Genomic DNA, 12,246 nt, shown 5'->3' with positions numbered 1-12,246 from the left:
TCCTCCGTTCTTCCCCCACACAACTCGACCTCCACTAGTTAGCAGCAGTCACAAACTTCCCTCTGACGGAACCAGAAAAGATGACCACCCTCCCCCACCCCCCCAGTCTTGCCAGTGCCTCCTGGGAGGTGGGGATCCCCCACTTTGGAAAACACAGTTCGAGGGGCTGAAGGGAAGAGCAGGTACAGAAGGGTCACCTAGTGGTCAGCAGCACCCAGATCTCATCTCCAGTCCAGCTCTGGGGTACAGGAGCACGCGAGGCGGGGAGGACACAGATGGGTGGGTGTGTCTGTGCTGGGGTGGGGAGAGGCTGGCGGCAGGGAGTGCCCCCCACCCCATGCTCACCATTTTCCAAGGACTTTGGGGGCGACTTGCTGTCCAATGAGATGGTTGCGATCTTCCTCTCGATCCTGTGTGGACAGAGAAGTCAGCGTGTGTGAGCCACGGGCTCCGCCCACGCCGCAGTCAGACCCCAGGCCAACTTGGCAGGGGCGACATTTCCCAGGGTGTCTGCCCCGAATGGCCACATTTCCCAGGGCAGCCCCGAGTATCTGCCCTGAATGGTCCTAGTGCCCCTTACACTGGTCTATGCATCTGTGCCCCTAGTGAACACGGACGGCTGAGACACAGCTGCCAGGAGATCGGGGCATTACATGGGCCCCGACTCAGCTGGGGGCCAAGAACAGAGAGGGGCCAGGGCTGCAGTGACCCCAAAAGAGGCCGGTAAAGACCTGGACATGTCCTGGGGACGAGCTGGACACACCGGCCACCAGAGGGCGCACACGTGAATGATAGGGATGCAGTGGGTAGAGGCCTCCAGGGGGTGCCAATATGAGGGGACACTGGTGGAAACCAGGCCACGGAGCCTGTGAGAGTGCTCAGGGGAAGGCCCCCCAGTACTGCCATGGTCCAGGAACCCCGCCTCCAGAGGACCCCCCAGAGAGTAGGGCTCACAGCTGCAGGCATGTGTGATCGTGTCCCCCTATAGCCCGTCTGGACCCTTCTCAGCCAGTCTGCATCTGGGCCACTCTAGGTGCTCAGGAGTGAGCCCTGGTGAGTGATCTTGGGGGGACCCTAGGCAATGCCAGGGACTAAATGGAGTCACCCCCTCTACTCTCTTCTCAGCCGAAGAGGAAGGAAATTCTGATCCCAGCTACAACATTCGTAAGTTTTTTTTTTTTTTTTTTTTTGCTTTTTGGGTCATACCCGGTGATGCTCAGGGGTTCCTCCTGGCTCTGCACTCAGGAATTACCTCCTGACGGTGCTGGGGGATCATATTGGATGCTGGGAATCGAACCCGGGTTGGCGGCGTGCAAGGCAAACGCCCTACCCGCTGTGCTATTGCTCCAGCCCCAACATTCATGACTTTTATGTTTTTGCTTTTTAGGCCACACCTGGGATGCACAGGAGTAACTCCCAGCTCTGCACTCAGGAATCACTCCTGGCGGGGCTCCGGGGACCCTATGGGGTGCCTGGATGGAACCTGGGGCGGCCAAGAGCGAGGCCAGTGCCTGGCCCTCTGTAGTACGGCTCTGGCCCAACACTCATGTCGGAGACAAAAATCAGACACACTGGGACACATCCTGGGGGAGCCCCTCCTCCCAGAGACGAGAAAGAGGGGGCAGGGGGAGGGCAGGACCACCTGCTCCCGTGAAGGGAGCGCTCGCCCCCCAGTCCCTCGCCCCGCGTCTCTGCCCCCGGGAGCCTCACCTGGCACTGGCCGGCTCGTCCTCGGAGCCCGGCTCCTCGTCCGAGGTGAGCGGCGAGTACTGGGCGCCGTTGCTGGGGCCCAGCGGCTTCTCCTTCTTGAGCACGGGGGGCTGGTCGTCCTGGTAGGGAATGGGGGAGCTCTTGAGCGAGCTCTCGGGGGACGAGATGGCGGTGATCTCCAGGGGCTGGTTGATGTTGCTGACCATGGAGTTGAGGTTCAGCGGGGAGCCCGACGACGGTGAGAAGAGGCCGGCGACGGCCGGCAGGGCCCGGCGCTTGGGGGACACGCCCGAGCTCAGGCTGGGGGTGCCCGCTGCCGCCGCCCTCTTCCTGCGGCCTCGCTTGCGGCTGTCGGGCCCATGGCCCGGGGCGCCTGCGGGCAGCCCGCTGTGCTTGTGGGAGGGTGACTGCTTGGCGCCGCCTGCCAGCGTGAAGACGATCCGTCGCTTGGTGTCACTCTCGGGGTCTGAGCAGCTGGCCTCCGCTGGAAGCTCCCCCTTGCTGGGGTCCGGCAGGGGGCCCTGGAGGCCGCCGCCGAGCCGGGGGCTGGCACAGAGCTGGTGGGCTGGGGAGATGGAGCCCGCGCCCCGGGACTGCGCCAGCAGTGGCGGGTGCTGCGGGGTGGAGCTGCGAGAGCCCATGGTGGCAAAGAGACTCCCTGAGCTGGAGGACTCATCGAAGGTCGCAGGCTCGGCCCCGGGCACCAGGGAGGCCGGGCTGCCCGCCAGGGCCCCGCTGATGGCCACTGAGCCCGCATAGAAGCCTGTGGGAAGGACACAAGAGTTCACTGATCCCCGAGCCACCGCACAGGCCCTCTGCTCCCGGCAGAAACCAACCCCACCGTCAAACACCCCCCCCCCCCCCCGCCCCTGCACCCCTGCCTATTAGGCCCAAGTGCAGAGGGCAGAAGGGGGGACGTTACCTGCGGGCACTTGTGACAGGCCTTTGCTGCCTGTACCTCCTTTGTCCAGTGTGGAGGCCTCCCGGGCCTGGGGCACCGGGCTGGGGGTGCTTCTCTGCGGGGTGGGGGGGGGGGGGGAAGGAGAGGATGGCTGAGCTGATTGGGCCCAGGGCCCAGACCCAGACCACAGAGCATGGTGGGCTCCAGACCGGCTGAGTGCTGGGACCACCCCGGGGAACCCCCAGGAGGGGACCCTCTGGCAGAGTGCTGGGGCATGCGGACAAACACCAAGACGAAACCTTGCCAGGACCGCCCTAAACCTGCATGTGGGTTGTCCCAGAACACAAACCCCACCGGGGTGTACCGAAGGGATGTCCTGCAGCTCTCAAGGGAAGGGCAGCTGACCCCGGTATCGCGTGGAGAGTCCTGACCCCAGGGGGATCTGGGATAGTCAGACCACCACGATTCCACTTCCCTTTGCCCCCCAGGGTTAGATCCTGTCCAGACAAGAAGTGGATGGGAAGACACTGATGGGGACGAGATTTCTCTGTGAGCTCATGGAATGTTCTGGAGCACCCTGAGCACCCCAGACAAGTGCTGTGGTGTGTGCTCTGTCTCTGGAACATGGCCCTCAGGCTTCCACCAAGCAGGGGCAACGGGACTCCCCTGTGCCCCCACCACGCTCACCTTCTCGGCACGGCTGGGAAGCACCACGCTGGCCAGGGGGATGCTGACGGGCAGTTTGCTGGGCTGCACCGTGCTCAGCGGGATGCTGACCGGCAGGCTGGTGATGGCCTCCCCGCTGCTGCTGGAGCCACGCTCCTTCAGACCCTGTGGACCCCAGGGCAACTGCTGATGGCGGGGTCGGGCGCCTCACACCTGGCCCTCAGCCCCGTCCCCTGCACCCCCCGCATGCTCGGGTCCCCAGATGAGCTGAGCCCTGGGTCGATGGTGCCCCTGCACCCCTCAGGGGTCACGCCCGCCCTCCTCACCTTCTCGCTGCCCTTCTCCCCGGCTGTGGGCAGGGCCCCGGGGGACGCAGGCCACGGGTCCTGCGGGCTCAGCTTCATGCCGTTGGCCAGCCCGGGGCTCCCGGTCTCCTTGGCGTGCTCAGCCCTGGGGTCAGATGAGCTGTTGGCGGGAGTGCTCCAGGCCAGGAGCGTCCCCTGCGTCCCGTCTCCCATCCCGGGGACGGCCCCACTCACCGGGGGTGCAGCTCGCCTGAGGCCTTGGCGCCGGCCGCGGGTTCCTGGCTCAGGTGTCGCCGCAGCACCAGCTTGGCTGGCGACAGGCGGGTGTAGTCGGGCAGGGCCAGGCCTGTCAGCTTGTCGAGGCGAGGCCGGCCGCCGTGGCTGGGGGTGCAGGGCACCACCTCCTGGTCCAGGGGTGACGCCAGGTACTGCGGGGTGTTCTGCTTGGATGGGGGCCGGCTGAGTGCCCCACACAGCTCGTAGCCCGCCGCATGGCCATTGAGGGAGAGCTCAGGGCTCAAGCCACTGAAGGGCGCCAGGGAGAACTTGGAGGTGTCCAGCTCGGGGGGCAGCCGGCCGGGCTGTGGCCCCAGGCCCTCGTCAGGGGGCCCACATGATTTGAGCTGCAGGAGCTCCTGCCGCCGCTGGTTCTTCTCCAGTTCCACGATGCTGATCTGCAACGTGGAGGGGCGAGGTCAGTCCCCATTGCCCAGGAGGGGTCTGGCAGAGAAGGCCATGGGGGGGGGAGGGGCACAAGGAAAACTCGTGTCATGGTCACGTGGTGCACCCAACCCCTCCGCCTCGAGGTGTTTTTGCGTGTGGAAAGTAGGGGATGGCGGTGCCCAGCCTGTGGCCTCCCAGCGGACCTGCTGTGGGGACCCCTCAAAGCAGGGCCACGTGGCCAGACCCAGAGGCTGCAGTACACCCACGCAGAGGAGTGGGGAGAAGGGAGCTGTGGCCGCCACAGGAGGTGCCCCACCCCGGCCACACCTGCAGCTCCAGGCAGCGCCGCTGCTTCTCCGAGATCTGGCTCCGGAGCGCCTGCTTCTCCTTCAGCAGCGTCTCCAGCGACAGCGTGGACCAGTCCAGCTTCAGCTCCTCGCACCGGGCCTTGAGCTACGCCACAGAACGGGAGGGGGTGGGTCCTGAGGGCCGCCCCGGGGACACAGGGCTCCACAAAAGGGCCTGCCCCGGGGTCCCCAGTCCGCTGCTCCCCATGAGCAGTCCCAGGGGAGCAGCACATCAGCAGGCTGACTCCCCCACCGGCCCAGTGGCCCCCACCCGGGTTCTCAGTAAAGGAGGTGAGCTGTGAGAAGTCTGTCCTCAGGAGGAGGGCCCAAGGTCTCCCATGCCCCCCACCTTGGGTTCAAGGATCCCTGAGCCATGCACCCAGCAGCCACAGGCTCTGGGGTCCCCTAGGTCTGGGACCCCCTCTGTTCCTCACAATCCTACTAGATTTTTGGCTCCCTTGAGCCCCCCACCCAACCAGCCCCAGACTCTGGGGTCCCTGCACCCCCACCGGTAGCCACACAGACGCTGGGGGGCCCTGCCCCCCCCACCCGCCGCAGACTCTGAGGGTCCTGCACACCCCCACCAGACGCATAGTCTGGAGTCCCTGCACCCCCGCCCAGCAGCCATAGAGTCCGGGGTCCCGGCACCTCACCCACCAGCTCCAGGCTCTGGGGTCCCTGCACCCCCTCACCAGCTGCAGACTCTGGCCCCGCAGCGCCCGCGTGTCCTTCTCCAGCTGCTCCGTCTGCTCGCGCAGCTGCCGGTTGTGCGCCGAGATCTCTTTCTGCGCTTGGATCAGGTCATTGTAGGTCAGCGCCTTCACGCCCAGCTGAGAACACAGTGTGGTGGTCAGGGCGGGTGGGGCGGGGGCAGCCAAGGAGGCGCCCCCGCCGCCACCTGCCCACCCCTGTGGAGGACGGCGCGGCCTCACCTCGTCCAGCTTCTGCTGAAAGAGCCTCCGGATCTCGTCCTTCTGGGCCTGGCAGTGGCCGAGCAGCTGCTGCGCGGCGCCCAGGAGCCTGGCGTTCTTCTCCTGCGGAGGCAGGCGCGTCGGAAGACGGGGCGTGGGGGGGGGGGCGCACGTGGGCCAGGACACCGGGGCACGCCGACACCACCAGGGCTGTCCAGCCCGCGACTGCCACGCCCACACGGCCCGTGGGAGGCCCAGGGCCGGCTGCAGGGGCCCGAGGGAGGGGGGACCGGTGGGGCTGGGGCAGCACCTTCTCCTGGTCCAGCAGCTGCTGCAGGTTGGCTTTATACTGCGGCGTCTTGGTGTAGGCCAGGAACTGCAGGTACTGGACCTTGAAGGACTCTGACGGGGACGGGGGGAGGGTGAGAACACAAGGCGCCGAAACCCAGGTGACAGCGGGGACACGGCCCCCGGGAGTCACCATAGGCGCACCGCGGCCCTCCCGGGCCACTGGGGGGTGGCGGCGAGCGATCTCCGACCGGCCACGGACCCCCGGCAGACCCCGCACTCACCAAGCAGCTTCTGCAGAGCGGGCGGGGTGGGGGCCAGCAGCAGCTGGTCGGGGGGCTGGCGCTGCACGCTGGGAGGTAGCTGGTAAAAGGGGCTGTGGGGCGACTTGTAGGCGTCTGCGGGGCGAGGGGGCGAGAGGGGTCCGCTCAGCGCCCGACGCGGCCGCGGCGCCCGCCCACCCCGCGCCCCGCCCGGGCCGGGCCCCCTACCCTGGGGCGAGGGCGAGGCGGCGGGCGGCTCGGCCTGCGCGTGCAGCAGCTCCAGCGGCGTCTGGCCCTTGCGGGGCTTGCGCTCGGGGTGCGAGGCGCTCAGCTTCTTGGGGCGCCCCCGCTTCCGGCCCGCCATCTTGCGCCCCTTCTTGTTCAGCTTCTTCTTGCGCGCCTTGGAGGGCGACGGCTTCTTGACGGCGGCCGTCGCGGCTTTCTCGTCCTCAGCACCGGAGTCCTGGGGGCGGGGCCGGGGCGTGAGCGGCGGGCGGGGGCGGGGCGGGGGCGCGGGTGGGGGCGGGGCGGGGCTCACCAGGGGGGGCGTCCACGGGCGCGGCGGTGGCGGAGGCGGCGGTGGCTGCGGCCGCCTTGGTCTCGGGGGCCTTGGTGGGCGTGGACGCGCTGCTCTTGCTCTCCCGCTGCTGCCGCCGCCGGGCGGCCTCCTGCTCCTCCTGGCGGGAGAGGCCGGGCGTCGGGGGCCGCTCCCGCACCCGCCCCGCGGCTCCCCGCAACCCGCCAGACACCCTTCGGGTCGCACCCCCGACCCCGCCCCTCGGAGTCCCAGGCCCCGCCCCCAGACAGCCGTCAGCCCCCAGCCGCCCATATCCCACCCACCAGACACCCTTCAGGTCAGGTCACATCCCCACCCCCTTCAGGTCACACCCCCGCCCCTCAGCCCCCCCCCCCCCCCCCCGTATCCCACCTGTCAGGCCCTTCGGACCACACCCCAACCCCCACCCTCAGACGCCCATATCCCCACCCCACCGCCCCCTTCAGACCACAGCAGCCCAGTCCCCCCCTCGGTCCCTATGCCTGTCCCCTCGCCTCGCGCAGCGCCCGTCCCTCAGGCCCCCTTCGAATATCCACCCCCCCAGCCCCGCACCCCCTTTCAGAGCATGCGCACAACCCACCCACCTTCGGGCCACGCCCCCCCTCGGTCTGCCCAGACCACGCCCCCAACTTCAGTCAGCCCCGCCCACACCACGCCCCAAGTCAGCTGGCCCTGCCTTCCGATGACACCCGCCCAACCCAATCACCATCCCCCCAAGCCCCAGAACCTCAGGGCGCTCCCCCACCAGACGGGTCTGCCATCAAAGGGCCCACCCTAATCAAGCCGTTCCAGGCCATCCCCCCCAATCCACCTTACGTTCCCCACATCCCAGCCCTCAGGGGCAGCCAGCGTCCCCTCTCAGGGGGCCACAGTGCCTCCCATCCCCAAACTCCCGCAACTGGGGAAGAAGCCCCACTTACCCTGAGTTTGGGATTTTTCAGACTAGAGAAATAGTTTTCAAGCTAAAAAAGGGAAAGGAGAGAAAAGAGGCAGAGTCTGGTCAGCAGTCAGGGACCCCACCCCAGCCTGCCCACCTGCAGGCCTCCCCACCCCACCACTCCCGCCCCTGCAAGAGGCCCCAGCACCCTGATGCGGGCTCGCGGGGGAGGGGGCACAGCCGGACTGTGCGGTCCCAGCGGCACTCACTATGGTGCGGTCGATAGTGTGTAGGTAGTAGGACACCGGCTTCCCCGTCCACGACACGGAGCCCTTCAGCGGCGACAGCTCCACCACCCGCATGATGGTGCCAATGTCTGTGTGACAGCCACAGGCACACTGAGGCCACACTGGCCGCCACCGGCCGCCAACGCCGGCCCGTGGAGAGCTGCAGGGGCAAGGTGTCCCCACGCTCACACAGGCCCAAGGACCCGAATAACACAGGGGAGGAACCAGTTCTTACCACTCAAGTTGCGGCTGTTGATTCTGAAGTTTAAGGGGGCAAAGGGCTTCGAGGACACGATCCTGCCACCTGAAACAGAAAGCCCATTGCTGCCATTCAGAGCAGAGGAAGTCATGTGTGTGCGTGCACACACACACGCACGCATGAACACACACACAAACACACAAAATCAAGCACCAGCCAGCCACAAAGGCTCATCACTCTCGTGTGAAACCCGTGGGCAAGACTCCACACTGTAAGACTCTGACCCTATGGCCCCGTTGCTAGGCAACCTGCACAGCACCCCCAGAGGAGGGCCAAGCCAGGCCCCCCCAACCCCCGGGTTAGAGCCCCGGGCCAGCAGCCCACAGCCCTGCAGACGAGGCGCTTGCTGAGGCAGCAAAGGCCCTACCTTCCTTCATGTTTGCAAACCGCTCCTTCAGCTGGTGATCCACCTCAGGACCAAAGGCAAAGTTATTCACAAATATAACACTGTAAGGCAATGTTCCGCTTCAGTGACCGGGCCAGCCAGCAAGACTCCAGACGCGCGCCCACGCCCCCTACTGGCCCTTCCGCCCCCTGCCCAGTCCCACCCAGCGCCTGCACTACCTCCACCTGCCAGCATGCCCCCCCCCCGCCCCCTACCTACTCCCAGCATCTCCCACCTCTCCGCACCTCACCTGCCCACACCAGCTCTGCCCTCCCTGACCATGCACCCCCCCGTCATCTCCACCTGCCCCACCCCGCCCTCTTCAGCCCCTCCATCCGTCCAACTGGGAACAAGGCCAGTTTTGGGGAGGGGATGAGGGTTTGGGCCACCTGCGGAGAGGCTCAGCACCCCCATCCGGCAGGGCAGGGCAAAGGGGACCAGCACACAAGCTCCTGCCCCAGCTCCGGGTGGGGAGACCAGAACCCGGGGAGGGCCCTTGCCCAAACCGGCTCCGCCTGGTACCCTGCCCAGGTCCCCACAGCCTCCGTGCCCAGGAGAACCGCCTCAGGCACCCCACAGGGTCTGCCCGGCAGCCCCCCCAACATACCTCGTGTTGGCGATTCGCTCCCTCCACTCTTCCGAGAGGAAGTCGCCTCTTTCCAGCTGGAAGGGAACGGGAAGGGGCCCGCTCAGGGGTCTGGCCCAGGGCAGCGCCCCTGCCCACCCGCTGGAGGAGACAGAGGGGCGAGGACGGGACAGAGAAGCCCGCTCCCCCCCGAATGCCCACACGGTCGAGGCCAGTCGGGGCCAATCGGGGTGGAGAATGCAGACAGAGCTGGGGGGGGGGGGGGGGAGTCAGGTCACCCGGGAGACTCCGAGTACCCGAGCCTCCACCTGGGGAGACACGGTCACGTGTAGCTGGTGTCCCCCAGACCTCACACACGGACAGGCCCATCTTCACCCCCACATCTCCTCTGGGGGGGCAAATCCCTCCCCACCCCAAAGAGCAAGGAGCAACCAGCTTCTTCCAGGGCACACACCCAGGACAGCGGTGAAGGGGCGCATGGGCACCCCAAGAACCCAATCCCCGAGACCCCCCCACAGGGAGGGACTCCAGGGATGGAAAAGTCCAGAAGAGGCCCCCCCTGCGGAGATTAGAAGTGGGTTCAGGGGCTGGAGGGGTGGGGGACACACAGCGCTCACCCACGTCTGTACCCCGGGAGATGGTCGGGATGGCCCAACCCTGCAGAGGGCAGGAGGGGGACCCCCAGCGTCCCCCAACCCCACACATGGACAGGCCCATCTTCACCCCCGCATCACAGGCTGAGTGTGTGCTGGTACCCTTTGCCCCAGAGCACCCCCAGATGACATGCTGAGCAGGGCTCCCGTCAAACTGGAGCCACTGTACACAGGAACAGGCTGGGCCCTGGGGTGCTCGCTGGCATTGCTGGGGGCCACGGTGTGGCAGGGCCGGGCGAGGGTGGGGGGCAGGGGACTGAGCAGAGGGGAAAGGTCCCGGCCTCCACTTTCCAGGGCCTGCAAGGGTCCGCCTGCTTCTAGCTCTCCACTCCTAAGAAACTTTATCTATTCGTTCATTTATATTTTGGATTTGGATCACACCCAGCAGTACTCGAGGATTACTCCTGAGATGTTACAGGGTGCTGGGAATCGAACCCGAGCTGACCGCGTGCCAAGCAAGCACTCCATCACTCCAGTCTCTTCAAGAGGGGCCACTGCGCTCCCAAACAGGCCAAGAAGGGTCTCGTGGCTACCCTCCTCCCACAGGTCGGCAGGAGAGGACGGCGGGCTAGACTGGGCTCCCTGCAAGTGCAGGTGCGGACAAACGGCGCAGTCATTCGCCTGCTCGCACCCCGCTGGTCTCGCTCATGATCTCCGGCCTCTGGGTCCTGGGGCCACAAGCCCCTTGTGGTCAGGACTGGGGGGTCCTCTTGGACATGTCCCAACACTGCACCCCAAATCGGCCAGCTCCAGGCCTGAACTGAAGCAGCCCAGTGAATGTCCAACCTGCTGGGATTCGGAACACAAAGTCCCAGCGAGCATCTACAGGGGGAGCCCCCAGGAAGCCCCTCAGCACAGGCAGGACAGGACCCCAGCCCCTTCTCTGAATTGAGGCCCCGCTAGAGGCGCCCCCCACCCCCACCCCCACCCCGGGGACCGGCCTGAAGCGTAGCCTCGGCAGGAGGCGCGCTTGGCCCGGAAGCGCAGGGACACGCGGGGACACAGAGGCGGCGATGGCAGGAGGCCTGGCTGTGCCTTCTGGGCTGGCGGGACATGCTCTATTTTTAGCCCGAGCTGGCCGGGCGCCTGGGCGCGGCAGCCTGCAGCACTCAACATGCCAAGCGGCGCCCCGCAGACCGCACAGGAAGCAGGTCCACGCTCCCGCCAGGACGCCCGTCCGGGCGCCCCTGGCCTCTAGCCTGAGCACACACACCCCCGGCGCCAAGCCCTGGAGTACAGAGGGCGTGGGGGAGGAGGCCAGAGACCCTCCATGTGCCCCTGACCCCAAACACGCCAAGCTAGGCAGCACCTCGGGGACCGGTGCTGGCCAGAGGGGGGGACCCGACAGCCCCCTCCCTCCCTCCCTCCCTCCCTCGGCAGCGCTGCACCCAGTTAGCACTGGAGGCCTCCAGGGACCTGAACAGATTTCTAAACTCAGGGCCCAGAACTGGGTGGTCCCCAACTGGAAGCAGGAAATGTTCCGCTTAATTGGGGCTTGGGGGGGTTTTGAGGTCACACCTAGTGGTGCTTGGGGCTGACTCCTGGTTGGCACTCAGGGATCATCCTTTGCGGGGCGCAGAGGGTCATATCTCAGAGGGGCCGGGGCTGGCACCTGGGTCAGCCATCAAGCAAGGCAAAAGCCCTACCTGCTGTACAACCACTCTGGCCCCCTGACAGAGGGGTGAGCCAGAAACATTGCCTGGGGGGGGGGGGGATGGTGGCAGAAGGTGACAGGCCAGATCAGCTAGAAAAGTCTGGTCCCAAGGCCCGAGGTCTGCAAGGGACCTCCTAACTCAGTCTGTGCAGACTCAGCCCAGAGGGCATCGCCTACGCAGGACCAGACCTTCGGGGAGGCGCGGGGGGGGGGGGGGGGGGGGGGAGACACACACAGTAAAGGCCCTGACTGTTACGGCAAGCTAAGACGAGACAGCAGAGTGGCAGGCGGAGCAGCTGCAGACATCCAGGGCCCCCCAGGAAGTTTGGGGCTTCCAGATGTGACCCCAGGGCACCCACCAGGGCTACGTTTTGGTTCTTATATCCTGGCGTTAGGTACAAAGGGGTTAGTCCTGGCTTTGTGCTCAGGGATCATCCCTGGCAGTGTTCAGGGGACCCTCGGGGAAGCCAGGACTGAACCCAGATCCGCTTTACACAAGAACCAGCGCCTTCCCCACTGTCCAGTCGCTCCGGCCCCTCTAGGCTGTCCCCTGGCTGCAGCACTGCAGGAGGGGGCCGGCAAGCTGAGGGTTTCAGCACCTGCCCGGGGCCCACTGCCACTGTGAGGACACACACCCTGCTGCCGCCCCTCCTGCCCACTGTGGCCACGCAGGGACCCACAGCCACAGATCCACTGGGTAGAGCCATGAAGAACGAGCGCACCTACTCGGTTCAGGGGGTGGTCTATGTGTGTGGGCCCCAATGGTGGGCTTGACAAGCGGGGAAAGGGAAGCACGGCTCGGGGTGGGAGGCTGGGGGACAGTGGGTCAATGGCATCTGGAGACGTAGAAGGGGCAGGGCTACACCAAGGGCAGTGGCGGGTGAGGTTGCCATGGCAGCAGGAGGGGCCAGCAGGCCATGGGCGGGCGAGGCTCC

General features: G+C 66.5%; 1 protein-coding gene across 1 annotated transcript in view; it reads right to left on the bottom strand.

The window, feature by feature from the left end:
- Positions 1–12,246, bottom strand: part of DOT1L (DOT1 like histone lysine methyltransferase) — a 31,127-nt gene that overhangs the window by 2,006 nt on the left and 16,875 nt on the right. Inside the window, exons 8-25 of the mRNA XM_056112817.1 lie at positions 9,026–9,081; positions 8,401–8,480; positions 8,010–8,078; positions 7,757–7,863; positions 7,531–7,572; positions 6,641–6,731; positions 6,283–6,537; positions 6,076–6,189; positions 5,814–5,905; positions 5,525–5,626; positions 5,285–5,422; positions 4,573–4,698; positions 3,817–4,256; positions 3,604–3,727; positions 3,299–3,442; positions 2,633–2,726; positions 1,711–2,473; positions 346–410 (exon numbers count right to left, since the gene is read on the bottom strand). Coding sequence (XP_055968792.1) covers positions 346–410; positions 1,711–2,473; positions 2,633–2,726; positions 3,299–3,442; positions 3,604–3,727; positions 3,817–4,256; positions 4,573–4,698; positions 5,285–5,422; positions 5,525–5,626; positions 5,814–5,905; positions 6,076–6,189; positions 6,283–6,537; positions 6,641–6,731; positions 7,531–7,572; positions 7,757–7,863; positions 8,010–8,078; positions 8,401–8,480; positions 9,026–9,081 — 2,902 coding nt within the window. The remainder of the gene's footprint in view (positions 1–345; positions 411–1,710; positions 2,474–2,632; positions 2,727–3,298; positions 3,443–3,603; positions 3,728–3,816; positions 4,257–4,572; positions 4,699–5,284; positions 5,423–5,524; positions 5,627–5,813; positions 5,906–6,075; positions 6,190–6,282; positions 6,538–6,640; positions 6,732–7,530; positions 7,573–7,756; positions 7,864–8,009; positions 8,079–8,400; positions 8,481–9,025; positions 9,082–12,246) is intronic.

This window comes from Sorex fumeus, unplaced genomic scaffold (genome assembly GCF_029834395.1).
Source record: "Sorex fumeus unplaced genomic scaffold, SorFum_2.1 ptg000019l, whole genome shotgun sequence".
NCBI lineage: Eukaryota > Metazoa > Chordata > Mammalia > Eulipotyphla > Soricidae > Sorex > Sorex fumeus.
The sequence above is the reverse complement of the archived record's forward strand: the minus strand, read 5'-3'. Positions and strand labels throughout refer to the sequence as shown.